The following is an 18,300-nucleotide window of genomic DNA, read 5'->3' as shown; positions in this document are numbered from 1 at the left end:
TGGTACCATCTTCAAACTGTTTGGCAAGTTAAAAAAGTTATAAACAAAAATATAAATGGTCTACTCATCATGTGATCAAATAGTTGAATTATTTTTTAATCTAATAATTTTTCAATACTGGTAATGAAGGTTGACTATTAGCTTTACTGCGAATCAGAAAATGTTTCGCAATACTTTGTAGATTCCAATATTGACTTACCTTTCCCATTTGTAGATGATTAACATTATTGTTATAAAACAGTAATATTTTTCAGGTTTCTAATTGCTTTTACGAGGACATCATATGCTGCTGACGGGGAATGCTCCGGTTCATCGATGGGCAGATAATAGAATCAGGGAAGATGCCTCTTTTCTTTTGCAATTCATTGTCCTATAATAGGAATGTAGGAGGAAAATGTTAAATTTTTTTTTACTGTACGTGTGCGATGGTTACCTTCAGTACACAATTTTTCGAAACCCCAGAATACATTTTTGAGAACTTGTTTCACAGATACTGTCGTATTTAGGAGTATGAGAAATTGGCTGTTGCGTCAGTTTTGTTTGTGATTCTGATAATTTAATAACATTTATACTTGCTGTTTGTACTACTGCTTATTTATAATAATCGATTTATTGTTCATTTATATGTTTGTTTGTAAAACAAAGTGTGCCCGCACACTACAAACTTTCTATCGGCCTACAGTTTAGTCGGTCTCTTAATCAGAATGAAAATGTATGAGAGTGCGCACACTACAACGATTGAGTATCGGCCGATCAAAAAGTTTGTTTGATCGAAAAAAAAGTTTGTTTTGCTACACAATTGCCTTCAAACTAATATATTTCCTAGCGACCCGACTGTTTAGTCGGCCGGTTGTGCGCACACTAGGAGCCCAACCCGACTAAACTATCGGCCGATAGAAAGTCTGTAGTGTGCGGGGACTCTAAATATACCTATATTCAATCTCATCACATTGGAAAAGCCTTTTGATAAAGTCTTTTAGGTTATTAGCCCAAAACGTTTTGAATAAATAACAGTTTTTAGTAATTTATCTTTGAAAAATGAATGATTCATCTTCATTAATTAAAAAAACGGGTATTCCACTTTTCGATGGAACAAATTTTAATAACTGGGAATCTACATTGAAGAAAATCTGGAAGAGCTAATTGAGGCTGGAAAGGATGAAGCAGAAAAAACAAGAATTCGACACGAAGAAAAGAGGTGCAAAAGTATAATTGTGCAAAGCGTTACTGATAGCCAATTGGAAAACATTAAGGGGAAATCTTCAGCTTAAGAAATGGTTGATGGATTGGCGAGTATATTTGAACGCAAAACAATTGCAGGTCGAATTATGCTAGAACGTCAACTACATTCTATGTCTTATCGCGAAGGTGACGATATGAAGGTTAATATCTTGTGTTTCGATAGATTGATCCGTGACCTCAAGAGCTCTGGAAAAGAGATGGAAGACATTTATATAGCGATTTCGTTGATGCTTACTTTGCCAAAATCCTACGATACCTTGGTTATAGCTATCGAGACCATTGAGTAGGCAAATTTAACATTAGACTTTGTCAAATGTCGATTGCTGGATGAGTACAACAAACGCAATTCAGGGTCTTCTGGTGTCAGATCAACATCGGTTTCAATTAATGGAAATTTTCTTTGCTATGGTTGTGGTCAAGCGGGCCACATCAAGTCACAAGGCAACAAGAAGACGAAAAAGAATTTCAAGAAGAATTTAAAGACAGAAGCACCGAATAAGGGTAGTGCGAATGCAACATCATCAAATGAAGCAGTCGTTTCGTTGAGTGCTGTGAGTGGAAGTAAACTTCGAACTGGTGATGATCAACTAAAAACATCTGTGAATGCAGCAATCAAAACAGATAGAAGAAGTGCATCTGTAAAGTTTATTCTTGACTCAGGTGCTACAGAACATATGGCAAATAGTGAATCCTATATAGACACAGCAAAAATAGCAAATCATGCCTTTGTGGCTTGTGGCTACTAAGACTTTCATAAATGATTTTAAAGCCGATAAGGGAATTTGAACATAGTCATCTTCAATTGTCTGAAAAAAAAAACTCAAGCCGTGAGCCATATGCAGATGCACCTGTAGCTTTATTCGTTTGTTTTAATTTTGGATATCGTTGCTTTTATATCTTAAGGTCAAATAAACGGATATTTGAACGTCATCAAATGAGTTGAATGCATTTTCCTGCCTGATAACGTATAAAAGGCTTTCTTTTCTGATAAGATCTTCTGAAAAGTACAGCTGTGTTCAAAATAATAGTAGTGCCTGCAACAAAATAACATTTTTTATATTTACGGTGCTTCTATGGTTAAAAATTTAATTTCTTTGATGCCAAAGTTTGTAACGGTCAATTACTAAGAAATGTATCGTAGTTTTAAAATGAAAAAGAAGGTGACAAATAGTTTTTCATTGACCTTTGGTTGTTCTTTCTAATTTGACCTGTTCAAAATAATAGTAGTTAAAGTTATTTTTGAAGAATTTAAAAGCGGTTTATAACTTAGAATATTTATTTTTGGTTTAAAAGTAAGTACTCATATAATTTGAACAATTTTTCAACAAAAAACGATTTGTTTCGGTTTTAATCTATTTAAAGTTCGAAGAGCAAAACACTGTAGTTCGGATAACGGAAACTTATACGAAAGCTGCTTGAAGAAGGGAAAATCTACTTGGAAATTCAAGTTTATATTAGGATGCTTCTCTACAATGGTAGCTAATGCAATAAAGTCAACGAAAGACCCGAAACGCGCGGTAGAAAAAGAAAAAAGACCGTCGTAGATGACAGGCGTATTGTCCAGATGAGCAAAGTTGAGCCTTCTGCATCGTCGTTTCAAATCCAGAAGGCTTTAAGCCTGGATTGCAGTGCAGTAAACATTCGGAGGCGACTGTTGGAGATAAATTTGTACGCTTGAAGTCCACGAAAAGTTCCGTTGTTAACTAAGAAATATGTTAAAATACTAAAATTTTCGACCCTCCATGTTTAACTGTTTTCGTCGTATACTTTGGAACATATTCCGTATTGGGTGGACGTCGGACGTATTGTGGAGATCTAGTACCACCAAAGAGGACAAATTTGCTCTCATCAGTAAACAATATGTTACGCCATAACTTCGCTGGCCAGTTTATGTGGTTTTTTACAAACTGGATACGCTTTCTAACATGCTTTGCGGAACTTTTCGTGGACTTCAAGCGTACAAATTAGTCTCCAACAGTCGCCTCCGAATGTTCACTGCACTGCAATCCAGGCTTAAAGCCTTCTGGATGTGAAACAACGATGTAGAAGGCTCAACTTTGCTCGTCTGGACAATACGCCTGTCATCTACGGCGGTCTTTTTTCTTTTTCTACCGCGCGTTTCGGGTCTTTCGTTGACTTTATTGCATTAGCTACCATTGTAGAGAAGCATCCTAATATAAACTTGAATTTCCAAGTAGATTTTCCCTTCTTCAAGCAGCTTTCGTATAAGTTTCCGTTATCCGAACTACAGTGTTTTGCTCTTCGAACTTTAAATAGATTAAAACCGAAACAAATCGTTTTTTGTTGAAAAATTGTTCAAATTATATGAGTACTTACTTTTAAACCAAAAATAAATATTCTAAGTTATAAACCGCTTTTAAATTCTTCAAAAATAACTTTAACTACTATTATTTTGAACAGGTCAAATTAGAAAGAACAACCAAAGGTCAATGAAAAACTATTTGTCACCTTCTTTTTCATTTTAAAACTACGATACATTTCTTAGTAATTGACCGTTACTAACTTTGGCATCAAAGAAATTAAATTTTTAACCATAGAGGCACCGTAAATATAAAAAATGTTATTTTGTTGCTGGCACTACTATTATTTTGAACACAACTGTATGTCTGCTTGTTCTTCCATTCCTGATAGCGTATAAAAGGCTTTCTTTGCTGTTAAGATCTTCTAAAAAGTATCTCTGCTTGTTCTTCCATTCTTATCACTACACAATTCTGTTCGACGTTAGTATTCTTGTATAGATCTCGTAGATCTTTTGGACCATTGATAAATTTGTTTTTAGGAAATTACTGTAAAATAACAAACATGATGAAAATAACGATAAAAACGGATTCAAAATTTTCTTGTTGAAATATTTCCAAAACATGACGTGTAGAATTTTACCGACCTCGGAATAGAATATTTTCAAGATAACAAAATTATAATTAAAATAGATGCCTAATGTATGTATATAAGGATATAAACTTGAAAGTGAATTACAGCAACTTCAAATATAATTCAAAGAAATAATATTTGCTTTAATTTTTTTTTTTAATTTTTATATACAATAGCATTTTATTTTTCCTAAAAAGATTCAGATCATTAAACAATGCTAATACATTTGATACACATAAAATACATTTATATAATTTGTTCAGCTAAGTATAAAAAAAATCAACTTAGATTCAAAGTAAATTCTTTATGAGTCTTAAATATTGTTTTTTTTCTTTTAACTTATAATAATTCGTTATATATATCCTGAAAGAAAAAAAATTAATTTATTGTTGTTAAATGTCTGTCTGGAGAAAGAAGAGAGGGTACGTTTTTTGTGTTTTGTCCCAGACACCAAATTATGTTACAGCCACCATGAGAGAGAAAGAGGGAACAATATAATTATATTTTAACCAAAATGACAAAAAGGTTGTTTAAAACGCACCAGCAGTGCGCACAGTCATTTTCCAAACCTAGAGAAGCTATATAACAAAAGTTCAAAAGTTGATTAGTGCGACATGGACAACAATGTTAGTAGCGCGAGAGATGAATGTGAAGAAAAACACATCAGTACGTTAAGGCATCGTGTAACACACGTAATAACCTACACGACGCACTTAAATGAATGAAAAAAAGGAATGCAATACTCTACAACAACCTGATGACTTCGATCAAATCGGGGAATGATAAAACAACAACGACAATGTACATATTTCAGTTAGTCTTTGGCAATATTATATAAATATATAGAAGGTATATATATGAGAATGTGTTAAAACAGAATAATATAAAGCCCACACAGTTAATGTACAAAACAAAAGTATAAAAAAGAACTATACTGAGCATTAATTTTTTTTTTTTACGTCTACGATAACGATGACAAATAATGACGATCACGATGGCAGATGGCTATAGCGAACACGTACCCTCGAAACAGCAGCGTAGAATAATATTCAAGCCTTTGGATTACCCATATTATACATAATTCGATCTTTTTCTACACCTCGCACATCGATGCCGAGCATCTCGTCAGTGGGGGTGCTCAGCCAGTCAGAGTTATTGCTATCGGATTTTTTAATAGTACCCCCTCCACTGTTTACCATTGAAATGGAGTCGCTTTTTGAGGAGCTGTCGTTTCGGGTGGTCGTGTTCGAGTCAGTATTGGAACCACCCCCTCCTCCGTTTTTACGGGCTTGAAGGAAATTACCCGAAGTGGGTGCCCCATAGTGTGGTGAGTATTCTTTAATTTCGTCTCTCTTATTGATATTAATTGCGAAATTCGATGAGTGCTTTGACGAAGAGGCCTCAGGAGCTGCTGAAGATGTCGAAGGCGCTTGAAGAAGATTATCTGTAGCTCCATAGCGATTTTTGGTTACCATCGGATTACTAAATGACTTTCTATTACCTGTATCGCTGTCTGTCTTGACTATTCCAGCTGCCATTAGGTAGTCCGATTCACTGCTGGAGCGACGGCCTCGTGACAACGGTTGATAAGCAGTTCGTCCTTGAAAACGCCGACTTAGTGAGCTACTAACAACGCCAAAGTGCTCACTCACATCTTCTTGCATGTCGGAAATATCGATCATGGACAAACAGGCACTAAACCAATTAGTACTTGGATTGTTCCAATATTGTGGTAAATTTACATGGAACGGATGGTGGGGAAAACTATAAATATGGGCCACAGCTGCAATGAACATTTCTATACAAATGAGGAAGTTCTGAAAGAAGTATAAAATTGTTTAGCAATTATTAAATTGGATTTACAAAAAAAAACAATGTATTTACCTGCAACATGAGTGCCAAATTTGTCGATTCACCAATGTCGGAGGCGTTGCCGATAAATCTTTGAAAAATTCCATAGTACACCATCATATTTAATAAGACCCCTTGACTATTTAAAATCAAACAATGTAATTAATTAAAATAGAAGCAGCAGCAAAATTTAACAAACTTACAAGAATGAAAAGAATACAACGGCTTTTATACAAAGAAATTTAGGAATTGGTTTCATTGGTTTTAAGTCCTCCTTTAGAAAATAAATACAACACAAAAATAAGTTGTAAGTTTAGAATATGGTTAAGATATTATACGCACCTTATTGGCTTTGTAGAATAGAACCAAACAATACATAGCAACGAACTGAGAAATGTTGTTTATGAGAACAATATAAGGGAACGCAACGTCACCAGCAAAGGTTCCTTCTCCATAAACCCCGCATAGCTCACATATGCTAAGTAAATTTTCAAAATTATAAAAACAATTACGTGTGATCTTAAAAACACACTAATAAATCAAATGAGAAAATTTGTGCGAACAAAAAATATACCAAGTTTTTACTAATATAGGAGGTCTTTAACGGTTTTTTTTTTTTTGGAAGGAAAACAAAATCTAAAAAAAAAGGTAGCTAATTTTGGATGCCAAATAGTTACATTTTGGTGAAGCAGGTACTTGGTCGCAGAATTTAATAAATCTGTAAAAGCTATGTACATTAGATGGAGTTTGGTATAGCTCAAGACTTAAATGGATGTGGGGAATTTGCCCTGCCACTTTTAAGGTCTATTGCTCCTCAATTATAGCTGCAAGTAACTTCTTACAGAAAGTTCTCTAGGTTGATACTTTTTTGTTATTTAATCTAACGGTAATTCTGTAAAAAAATGAAAATTATACAGCTCCAGTCATCTCAAATCTTTTATTGGGTTTTATTTGGAAGATATAAATATATGTATAAACAACCCTGTTCCACATTTCCATTCTTTTTTAATTCTTGCGAATTGTGGTATTCTAAAAAACTATGGAGTTGCTATAACTTTATTTTTTCGACGTTTTCATTTCGTTATGATTTTGGTACACCATGTTTAAATCTATGTGAAAATCAATTTCGCTTATTCATTTAAGATACGCAGTTTGACTAGGAAGTACAATTGAAATTAACTTTCGAACAGATGCGAAAGCAGCAAAAAGTTACATAGTAGGGCCAAGTATGTGTTACATTCGCAGTTGCCAAGTATGTGTTCTACTGCTTTTTTGTTTCGTTGCAGAATCTGCAGGTAGCACTAAGCATTTGCAGTGCACTCTAAGGAATCCAATTATTATTCTCAGGTTAATCCTGCTCACATTGATGCCGATTGTCTTTTTTCTTTTTTGCCTTTCTAAGCAATTTTTTGTTATAACTTTTTAGACTTTCGCGGTTGTTATTAGACATAATAAAAATTATTTCGGATTATTGTTTGATCATACCGCAATGTGGTTCTGGGTCCATAAGAGGTTCTGTGGTGCCTGCTATTTATAGGTCACACTTTTTCAAATTTATCTATAGCATTTATATCGTCTTGAAGTATGCTTGAAAAATGCCTCATTAGAATGGAAAGCTCAAATATTCCAACTCCAGTTCTATTAGCAATTCTCGATCCATCAGTGAACCATTTGAAGGCGTTTGCATTGAGAATGTAGTTCGTGGGTTAACTTGCCAATTCTGTCTTGCTACTAAACCCATTCTGTCTTGCTACTAAACATATATTAAAACTATTTCTTGATCATGCAATCTCTTGGCAGGCTTTTAACTGTGGTGTTCAATATCAAGATTCTCTGTCTGATGCCTATACTTTTGCTTATACCAGTTCCTTCCGTCACGTATTGTTTCATTAGCAGTACTACTACTACCTATTACTTCATGTAATGGTAAGGAAGTTTTCATTGAATGCCTGGTTAGTCGTTACTGCCTGAATCAGCAGCAAGGGTCCATAGGGCCATTTTTTTCTCTAATGCTCAACTTAAAGCAAACTCTCGAGTTTGCGAACTTGAGAGTTGACTTTAACTCGAGAGTTCAAACGCAAGTTGTAATTTCTTTTTATTCACTAATTATTTTCTCAACTCTCCAGTTGAAGATCTAAAGTTGACCAACTTCAAGTTTGAAAAAAATATCCCTGGGTCAGAAATATGAAACAAAAACTGTCATTTATTTAAATTAAAATTTGAATCTGTCATTTCGACGGCATATTTGTTTTCTTTGGAATATTAATTCGTTGCCACAATAATTGCCAACAAAATTTTGACAGAAAAATAAAAAAAAAATCTGAAGCAAACTCTCAAGTTTGGTCGGCAAACTTCTACTTTTTAGGGAAGTTGAGAAAACTGGAAGTTGATCAACTCTCGAGTTTAAAATCGAAAGTTGAAAACGTCAACTTGGAGTGAATAAAACCTAATTCGGAAGTTGAGGATAAAAATTCTTAAGTTATGTTCAACTATGAGTGATAAAAAAATGGCCCATAGTACCCTTCCCTGTGAACAGTCTCTTATTGTAGTAATTGTCTGTGTTCATTTCACCTGTATTTGCCTCTGCCGTTCTTGTGCTCAGCATTTTCTTAATCCATTTAACTATTCTGATAGGAACACATTTTCGAACAAGAGCCTTAGATACTGATCTATGAGAGGTGTTATCGAAGACATTTTTATGAGTAATTTTGATCTTATGAACTTGTCGATTAATTTTTCTAATGTATTTTGTGAAAAAGATATTAATCTTAATTAATTAATCATTGGCCAGAATGGCTTTTGATGAGTTGTATCTTTTTTCCTATTTTTGGAATGAAGATTATTTTAACTCCTCTACCTTTTCTTACTTAATTCTCCATCTGTTTTATATTCATTCTACTACCATATTATTTGCCTCGTATTTAAGACATTTTAATCTCTTTTCAAACAAAAACAAATATGACAGAAAATAAGATAATTGTTTCTGGTAAGATTTATAATGCTAATCAGACTTTCAATTCGATCGAGAAGTATTTGTTGTTAACACTCTTCAAACAAAGATAACAACCCCACATGTCAAAATCTATTCAAATATTAAGAATTGAAAGTTATTTCAATTTTTATTCTTATCAACAAGAAAAAAAAAAAAAAAAAAAAAAAACAGATTGAGTTTGGTACTTAAGAAATCTTATCTCATAACGAAACCTAATTCTGTTGAAAATCCATTGGCAATGAAATTGAATCTACAAACTTAATCAAACTAAAAAAAAAAAAATCATGTGTGCAATTCACACGTGGTAGAAGTGAAACCTTAAAAAATCATTTTTCTTGCAAAAACAAAATAGAAAAAATCTACCTATTTTTATTCTATTACCTTCAAATCCATGTTTTTTATATGACAACCTAGATAAATTTTATATATTCTGAAAGCTTATTGTCTTAGCTCAAAATATATCATCGATTATCTATGAGACATCTACAAAAAGAGCTAGAATTTTTTGAACTCGAACAATTTCCATCAAAAAAAGCGAAAAAAAACACGTATTTTTATCTTCTCACACTATTAAATCCATTTTTTCCCATAACAATCTATACAAATTTTTACACCATCTGAAAGCTTATTGTCTTAGCTCAAAATATATATATCGATCAGGTGTCTGAGACATCTACAAAAAGAGCTAGAATTTTTTGAACTCGATGAAATTTCATCCAAAAAGCAAAAAAATCATTTATTTTTATGTTCTCATGCTATTAAATCAATTTCTTTGTTTGACAACCTATAAAAAATTTTATACCATGTGAAAGCTTATTGGGCACGTTCAAAGAGCTAGCATAAAGCTATCGGATAGCTTTTTGTTGTTGTAAACAATGTTTAAAATTACCAAGGAAACGAACCATTTTCTGTCAAAAAATAATCTGAAGGTATCCGAGAATTTCTGGTATACCTCAGGTATTCAAGTGATCAGCTGATAAACATTTAGTTTTTTTTATTTTGATTACTTTTCGGGCTTAAAAATAAATACAAATTTGCAAGAAATAAAGTCAAAGCGATTGTGCAAGTACTATTCAACAATAAAAAAAATGTAATTTGCTCAAAATAAACAGTTTCCTCTTCTCAATATTTTTTGGTAGCTGCTTGGGCAAGCTATCTGGATAGCTCTTCGTTCAAAAAGATATTCCAGATACGGGTATCCCAGATAGCCTATCCGATAGGTGTTTGAACGTGCCCATTGTTTCACCTTGTATAATGACGTATAAATCTTATTTCAAAGATGTCTACAAGAGAAGTTAGAATTTTTAAAGTCAACCATGTCGAATTTCCAGACTGAGATTACGGTACTTCCTACATTGGTAGCTGGTCATCGCCAACAGATCTCCACAGGTGTTTTGAGGTATTTTTAAATTTTTTTCAATTTAAGATTGTGTAACTTGTAGAGCACTTAACGTTATGTGTGATATATCAAATAAAAGGTTATGTTATCAACATGCGTATTAAAGTTAAACCAAATTTGTATGTGCACTAGATCAAAAGATATAACGTGTGTTGGAAAAGAACATCTTTTTACCGTTATCTCCGAATTTTGATTATGAAATTAATTGAAATTTTGTACAATTATAATTTATTTAATTACCTATCTACAGTACAAATTTCAATCATCTATCTATTAAAACAAAAAAGTTATAACAAGTTGAAGTCGTGTCGCGTTTTCGTTTCATCTTGTTTCAAATCACTACGATACTAAAGAAGTTTTCACTTCAAAAATAACAAAATAAATGATAACATAATTTTCATGGGAAAAAATGCATACACATATAAAACAGAGTAATATACTTACACGGATATAAAAGTTGTTATAGGCCTTACAACCGTATACTGCAAAATACCGTGCTTGCAGTTGTGTATAAATTCCCTGCCCATTTCCCACGGACGCATGCAACACAACGGAAAGATGTGTCTCACTTGGGGCTTATGTTCCATTGTGGCTTCCAAGTCCATTCCCAAATTTAAGTAATTTAGCAAGTAAACCATGAAGTTGTATATAACATAAGCTTCATAACATTCACGTAATGAGTCAACATAAATCGAGTGTTCAGGAAATAGCAAACCCAACCACTAAAACAAATAATTTATAAAACCAATTTATTATTTAATGAAAAACATTGAAAAACTTACAGCATTTAAAGCATAAATAGGCACCATCCATAAAATACGAATGATGTGTTTTTGTAAAACAGGCTTCGTAAAATGAATTACATGTTGAATGATGTGCCAAATAGAGATTGGCACAGCAGACAACACAAACAATCCACCAATAAGTATCAACTGATCCTTGCGCGTGAAACCATCTTTGACGGAATTAACAATGAGCAGCGGGACAACGATTATGGCAAATATCACATATGTTACAATTAGCAGGGGACGAATCCAGATTCGCCATTCTTCGCAAAAATGACGAAAGTTTAGTTTACACATTTTTGCTTTGTTTTATTGATATTTCTTTGGGAATTTTCATGCTTTCTTTAAGCGAGGATTTCAAATAAAATGTGATGTGGGCGTTTTGCTGATTATGAATAATTAGAAAATATCTAAATTTTTGATAATTCTTTTTTATTTTTTGTTTTATTTTTGGGACAACTGATTGAAAAAATTAGTGGATTTTTTCTCTTTTTTTTGATAAACTGCTTTCTTTTCTTCTGTTTACTACGTAATGTCAAATATTTTTTATATGTGTTGTTCTGTTGTTTCGTTTCGATAGCAGCAGCAGCTGGTCGAGTATCGAAGATGTTTCTTTTTTGAAAAGTGATGCCAGAAGACTATAATTTAAAATTCACAATAGAGAATTTTTTTCAGGAATTAAACTTTAAAGCCTGGTACGCTGCTCGGGCTAAAATTTAGCTGAGATAAAATTCCCATACAAGTTATCGATAACTTGTATGGGATCCATTTTATCTCGGCTAAAAATTTTCGATAATTTGTATGGGAGCTAAAATTTAGCGCGAGCAGCGTACCAGGCTTTAGGGCCAGTTGTACAAACGTGGTTCAGCCTCGGATCAGGAATTTAACCCACCGATTTCGGCGGATTAGCTGCGGGTCAACTTCGGTTCAAGCATGGATGTGGCTATTTTTACATATTTGGACCTTGCACCGGTGCTAAACCGGAACCTTACCACCGATTTCAGAAGATAAAAGTTGCTGAACCATGGATTAAATATTTGTACAACTGGCCCTTATGGATCCATTGTGATACCACAGATGACTATAGCAAGTTAGGAACTCACTACCTGAATCACTCGGAGCTTCTTATGAATAGGGATAGACTTTTAACGTCCGTTTTCACTAGATACCTATCTAGCGTCCTCGAAGAAGTGTTCTCCTAAATGGAGTTTCCTTCTAATAGCAGGGCAGGTGCACAGAAGATGTTGAACAGTTTCCTCTTTTTCTTCATGCAACTTCTGCAGAAATCTTTAGAGAAAACGCCCATTCTTTTTGCGTGTTTAAGCCTGGTACGCTGCTCGCGCTAAATTTTAGCTCCCATACAAATTATCGAAAATTTTTAGCCGAGATAAAATGGATCCCATACAAGTTATCGATAACTTGTATGGGAATTTTATCTCAGCTAAAATTTAGCTCGAGCAGCGTACCAGGCTATAACAACAACTGTTTCATAAAGCCTGGTACGCTGCTCGCGCTAAATTTTAGCTCCCATACAAATTATCGAAAATTTTTAGCCGAGATAAAATGGATCCCATACAAGTTATCGATAACTTGTATGGGAATTTTATCTCAGCTAAAATTTAGCGCGAGCAGCGTACCAGGTTTAGTACACATATTATGTGTACTGTGCTTTTCAAATTCATGAAACATTTAAAAATAAAAATTATTGGCAGCACTTAATTTTCCGATACTCGTCGATATACCAATCGGTTTTCGATAGATGCCACCCGAAAAAACGATAGTGCTGTCAAACAGAAAAAAAAAACAAAATGGTGATCGATGGAACGATAGTTTAGTGATTTTTTAACTAGTAATCGATTAAATTGATACAACAAAAACCGTTCAAATTAGAATAATTTCAAACTACAAAAATCCAACATCAAAATATCCAACACACACAAAAATGTATCCCCGCAAAAAGAAAAAACAAGATGAACTCGAAATTTCCTACTCAAAAATCCATGTACCCAAAATGAAAAGTGTCTTTTGGAAATACTTTGGTTTTCCCGCCGATGACAATAACGAAATTATAACCAAAACCAAAGTTGTCTGCACTCTATGCAAGTCACTTCTTAAAAATCATTACAACACCACAAATATTCGAGCTCACATTCAATCAAACCACAAAGCCATATTTTCCCAACTCATTTCAACGCATGGCATAAACATACCGCCAAGAAAGCCAAACCAAAACCTCAAAAGGTCAATCAAAGGCTCCCCAAAATCTAGAGGTGAGAGTAGTTCTCCACCACAACACCATCGTTCGAAACAAGTAAAAGTCGATTATAGTGACTCGTCGCTCATCGAAGAGGAAACATTCAACATACCGCTAACTTATGAAGACACCGAAGACGAACCGACGATAACAACAACCGATGTATCGAATATATTCGATGAGGCAATTGTGATTGAAGATCAAACTGATTTGCATTTGCCAGTGAAGTCGTCACGTGAAGAACAAAAAGTTCTTGCTCCTCTCAATATTACTGTCGACATAAATCCAATTCAAGTTAATTATAATATTGAAGAAGCTTTGACGAAAATGATTGTAACAGATCTTCGAAATGTTTCTTCAATCTATGATTGTGGAATGAAGGAGTTTGTGACGAGTTTCTTAAGCAATCAGATTCTGCCGACGTTGAGTAAGGTATGCATTTTAAGTTCTTGTATTTTAGGCAATAATTCGTTTAGACTAAATGGTGTGATAGTTGGTGTACCTAGTACTTACCTACTTGTTGATAAATCGAACTAATCGAGATAATCGATAACAATTCGAACTTAAAAATACCAAATTCACGAATAAGCGGGTGGCAATGATACAGTGGATGAACTGCTTGACTGCTAACCTCGATGTATGGGTTCGAGTCAAGCCTTAGACAGAATTCTCTAATTTATCCCTATCTTTATATTCCTTCTAGCTAGCCGTGCAATTTGCATTTAAAAATACCTTAGATCTTAATTAATCTGCTATTCAACACTTGTATCGGGTATACTATCAAGTTCAAACAACTGAACCCAGAGGACTGGGATTGGAAATTGATAGGTAATACTCTGGAACCGATTAAAACTTTACTCCCACTTGCTCCAAAAAAACTTCTCATTCCTCAAAACTATTTTTTGCAATTGCAAAAAAGGTTGTAGTGCCAAATGTGGCTGTAAAAAAGTCGGGTTGCTGTGTTCTCCAGCGTGCACCAATTGCCAATGTCAGTCTTGCTCAAATAACCGCAGTTGAGTACAATAGAGGAAGATTCCTTTGATTTTATGGCGTTTTTAATTGGCAATCTGGAAGCAAAAAAAAGCAATCTGAATGCGTTCAATTGGGCAAAACTGACAGTTCTGGTTCTGAAAAAAAATGAATTTCTCTTCTGGTTTTAAAAACAGAATCGGAAGCAGAATCACTCACACATTCATAGATTTAAATTTTAGCAGTACAAAATGTTTGCAGCACAAATACAAATGAGATTTGGCGCGAATACACATATATGTGAAACATGTTAAACTCAAACAATACATTCACACCAAACTTCAGATTCTTCGGAATAAAAAAAAACTGTTCAATTGGGATTCCGAATCGAAGAACAATTCCGGATTGCCAATTAAAAACGCCATTAATGAAGAGACTAATGACTTATGACCCAGCAACATTTGAACAATTTATCCAGCAAGAGGAAAAGGATGAAAAAGAAATCGAAAAAACATGACGGTTTAAGTAGACATTTAAGAGTATGAATCAGTCTAAAATGTCAAAAGAAAAAAATCAAAACAATAGTTAATCCATCCAATAATCAAAATCAATAATAAGGTAGTATCTTGAACTTGACTGGTATTTTTCCCTTAAATTATCCTTAAATTGTTATGACAGATAGGGCCATTTGCTGAATCGAAACTTAAAAAAATTTATGTTGAACATAAACTCTTATTCCCTACTTTTTCCTCTGCGTAAACTGTGACATAAGAATTTATGTAGAACTTAAATGGTTAAGTTTCGATTCAGCAAACGCGGCGAGTACACTTACTCACAGGTGGCGTGGAAGTGGAATATGGAAGTTTTCGAATAAACCTCAAATTTTGACCTTGGTCCCCGAAAAATTTTTGTTGCACACATAGGATCGATGGGGATTTTTAAAACTTTGTTTGTAATGGTAAACCCTAGCTCTCCACCAAAATTTGGCTTTCCGGCAGGTTTTGTCTATATTGACCGGACTATAAAGGCATATACCTAGTTAAAATTGCTATTATTTTTATTGAGCTACACATCCGAAGATAATGTAGATATGCGCCCATTAATATATAGACCCAGATAGGAGCCTTCGATAGCACCAGATTTGATTTCATCACTATAGTCATAACTATATATGAAGTTTTAGAATGTTTGTTTACATCCCAGTTGTCGTCAAAGCATTGTTATAACAATGTTTGGCTTATCTTATCAAGTTTTTGAGATATAATCTTTCAGGAAGGGATGAGACACTTACGAGTCTACTAAGAACTGCAATTCGACATTTTGACCTAATTAGTGGACTCCGAATTTATTTTAAAAACTGAATGCGAGCTTGAAATGAAATTAGAGGGTTTTCCAGCTAGCATGAACTCTCAAAATTCTTCTCGTCATCTACCTAGATTTTTGCTGATCATTATAAAAGTGCATTCGAAGAATGCCTTTCAGCAAGTTCTTCCCTTATCTTCTTTTATTGTTTTGGCTCACGTTCTTTTGTTCTTGAACTCTTTTCTTTTTAGGTTATATTGTGTTAGGTTGGGCTAGGTAAGGTTAGGTTAAGTTAGGTTAGATAAAGTGAGGAACTCCCAACTATTCTTCTTCTCTTTTCTTCCTCCTGAGAAGGTGATTGATGTATGTGCAGATCATATCCCAGTTGTGTTCGCTAGCTAGCATCTTTTAAACTATGTTCTCGGAGTGATGATGCAGATGTCTTCAACGCAATTTTTACAGGATCGGCAAAACGACGAGTCCTGCCTGCCACTAGGAGACTCTCAAGAAGACCAAGCGCAAAATACCGTCTTCACCTGCAGCACATGGGAAACCGAAAGAGAAGAGACACTTCGGCCTCCCAAGACACTAGAATACACACATTTAATTAATTTATTGATTTCTGAGGCTGCTATAAGTGAATTATTTTAAAACTAGATAACTATTTTAGCCCTTTTTTAAAGAATTAAAAAAATACATTTTTTTATTAAAAAAAAAATTATATAAAAATTAATCAAAAATTAGATCCTGATGTTAAACCAAATTTTAATTTCATCTTTAGAATTTTTTTTGAATCATTCTTTAATTACTTATTTATTTTAAACTTATTATTAAAGTATTTTTGTTCTTATTTTTCCAGATGGAGAATACGATTGAAAATTTTTACAACAAAAAATTTGAAAAATTAAGAGATCGCATAAAAATTCATTCTCAAGTCAAATCATATTCGTTGAGCTTTGATGTATGGACTAATATTGAAGGCAAACAATTTGTTTCAATACATTACAATCACATTTCTGAGGAATTTGAAGATCAATTCTGTGATAATTTGTATGTTACCATTGAACTTAATAGTTATTCATCGTTCGAGACGATTTTTGCAGGATTCAATTTACAAAATTGTTCGGCAGCAATAATTAATAGCAATAATGAAATAATTAATACATTTTTATCGAGCAGTGGTAAGAAATTTTGACAAAATTATAAAATTCAATTATTTTCAACAATTTCTTTTATATTTTTTCTTTAAGACATTCCTATAGTTTATTGTTTTGGATACATCATTAACACGTGCATTTCAAATATTTTCGCAATAGCGGAAATCAATTCGATTTTCAATGAAGTAATAGATGTTATGACTCGTTTTGCTTCTGAGATAGCCTCTGTGGTAAATGTTAACTTTTAATTTTGTTTTTTATGCAACCAAACTAATTGTGTTATTTAGGATACCGAAGTACCATCGGTTTGTGAAGAATTCGCCATATCTAAACTTCATGTCTTGAGGTTTTTTTGCGAAAGTGTATCTTGGCCCGAAGATATGGACTTACTTCTAGCGAAAGCTAAACAAATTGTTGATATATTGTCCCCGCTTGAGGTAAGCTATAGTTTTTTTTTGCTCTCTAATTCTTTTTTTTTCTACAACACCATTTTCTTCAGATAACAATTGATACATTGCGGGAGGAAGAAATACCTTTGAGTAGTTTGTTCTTGCCATTTGCAGAAAAAATTATAGAAAAACATTATGTACATAATGAGTTTGATGATTCATTAGTAAACGAGATGAAAGAAACAGTTATAGACCAATTTAAAAGAAGGTAAATTTAAAGTCTATCTTAGTTTAATGAAAGTACTAAACAAAAAAATATTAGTGTTTGTTTGAATAATCTGTTAACAGTAACGGCAGTTCTAGATCCAAGGTTTCATAAATTTATCTCATTGAAAAGTATGACAAGCTGTTTAAAGACTTTGGAGACAAAATACCAACAAATAGGAAAACAACAAAACAGTCCACAAAAGACTGAACATCCCAAAGTTGAACCACAAAAATCTTCAAGAAAATCACGTAAGAAATTTGATAAGTCTAACATTTAAAATTCTGATTAATTATTATTTCTTTTTTTTTTTTTTTGAAGATTTAAAAATGTTTTTTGTTGATAACCTAGAGGAGACCCCATCAAAGACTGTGCAGAATGAAAATTTCATTGAAATTGATTTGCGAAGGTATCGTGATGAAGCATTTGCCAGCCTAGAAGAATCACCAATCAAATGGTGGAGTCAGTGGGGAAGTTCTTATAAGAGTTTGCGGCATTTATCAGATGCTTATTGTTGTATTTTGGGTTTTGTTAATCTTAGCTTGAAAGATCCGTTAAAAGACCAAATAAATAATTATAGAAGAAGGTTTATTTTGACAGGAAAATTAATTAATCAAATTATATTTTTGAATAAAAACCAATAAAAAAAATAAAATTAAAATCAAATCGAAATACATAATTGAACAATCTTTTTAAGTTTCGTATGAGCATTTTCGGAAAAGGTTAACTTGGTGAAGAAGGGATGGTCAGTATTCTGAAAGGAGCTGATTGGAAAATGTTGGCTCAATATGTCAATATTTCCA

At 33.4% G+C, this 18,300-nt stretch overlaps 2 protein-coding genes and 1 long non-coding RNA gene across 6 annotated transcripts; 1 reads left to right on the top strand and 2 right to left on the bottom strand.

Moving 5' to 3' along the window:
* Positions 1 to 199: 199 nt before the first annotated feature.
* On the bottom strand, positions 200 to 630 carry LOC129905923 (uncharacterized). The gene is made up of 2 exons (XR_008770675.1): positions 434 to 630; positions 200 to 370 (listed from the first exon to the last, which is right to left on the bottom strand). It is a non-coding gene; the product is annotated as an uncharacterized LOC129905923 (long non-coding RNA).
* A 3,684-nt stretch (positions 631 to 4,314) lies between these two features.
* On the bottom strand, positions 4,315 to 11,689 carry LOC129921466 (transmembrane protein 184C). 4 transcript variants are annotated; one of them, XM_056003304.1, is made up of 7 exons: positions 11,159 to 11,689; positions 10,821 to 11,098; positions 6,328 to 6,463; positions 6,189 to 6,259; positions 6,019 to 6,124; positions 5,201 to 5,951; positions 4,315 to 4,497 (listed from the first exon to the last, which is right to left on the bottom strand). In XM_056003304.1, the coding sequence occupies exons 1-7, from the start codon at positions 11,456 to 11,458 to the stop codon at positions 4,487 to 4,489; spliced, it is 1,653 nt and encodes a 550-aa protein (XP_055859279.1). In that variant the 5' UTR covers positions 11,459 to 11,689; the 3' UTR covers positions 4,315 to 4,486. The 4 variants fall into 4 exon arrangements, with proteins under 4 accessions (XP_055859279.1, XP_055859278.1, XP_055859280.1 ...); XM_056003303.1 differs by having other exon boundaries at positions 4,316 to 4,497; positions 5,157 to 5,951; positions 11,159 to 11,688; XM_056003305.1 differs by lacking the exon at positions 4,315 to 4,497 and having other exon boundaries at positions 5,052 to 5,578; positions 5,636 to 5,951; positions 11,159 to 11,687.
* Positions 11,690 to 12,945: 1,256 nt separating this feature from the next.
* On the top strand, positions 12,946 to 18,186 carry LOC129905389 (uncharacterized). The gene is made up of 7 exons (XM_055980864.1): positions 12,946 to 13,847; positions 16,546 to 16,867; positions 16,937 to 17,073; positions 17,131 to 17,280; positions 17,343 to 17,500; positions 17,555 to 17,748; positions 17,819 to 18,186. Exons 1-7 carry the CDS (start codon positions 13,104 to 13,106, stop codon positions 18,139 to 18,141), a joined length of 2,028 nt encoding a protein of 675 aa, XP_055836839.1. The 5' UTR covers positions 12,946 to 13,103; the 3' UTR covers positions 18,142 to 18,186.
* Positions 18,187 to 18,300: the final 114 nt, after the last annotated feature.

This window comes from Episyrphus balteatus, chromosome 1 (assembly GCF_945859705.1).
Source record: "Episyrphus balteatus chromosome 1, idEpiBalt1.1, whole genome shotgun sequence".
Taxonomy (NCBI): domain Eukaryota; kingdom Metazoa; phylum Arthropoda; class Insecta; order Diptera; family Syrphidae; genus Episyrphus; species Episyrphus balteatus.
This window is presented reverse-complemented; position numbering and strand designations above follow the sequence as displayed.

Bases quoted from the DNA above. Each gene is read 5' to 3' on its own strand.
- LOC129905389 (XM_055980864.1), top strand. From the start codon at position 13,104: ATGTATCCCCGCAAAAAGAAAAAACAAGATGAACTCGAAATTTCCTAC. The intron at 13,848-16,545 runs GTATGCATTTTA...TTATTTTTCCAG, and splicing joins TTCTGCCGACGTTGAGTAAG to ATGGAGAATACGATTGAAAA. The intron at 17,501-17,554 runs GTAAATTTAAAG...AAAAAATATTAG, and splicing joins ATAGACCAATTTAAAAGAAG to TGTTTGTTTGAATAATCTGT.
- LOC129921466 (XM_056003303.1), bottom strand. From the start codon at position 11,458: ATGTGTAAACTAAACTTTCGTCATTTTTGCGAAGAATGGCGAATCTGG. The intron at 6,464-10,820 runs GTAAGTATATTA...AAATTTACTTAG, and splicing joins ATAACAACTTTTATATCCGT to CATATGTGAGCTATGCGGGG. The intron at 5,952-6,018 runs GTAAATACATTG...TACTTCTTTCAG, and splicing joins ATTTGGCACTCATGTTGCAG to AACTTCCTCATTTGTATAGA.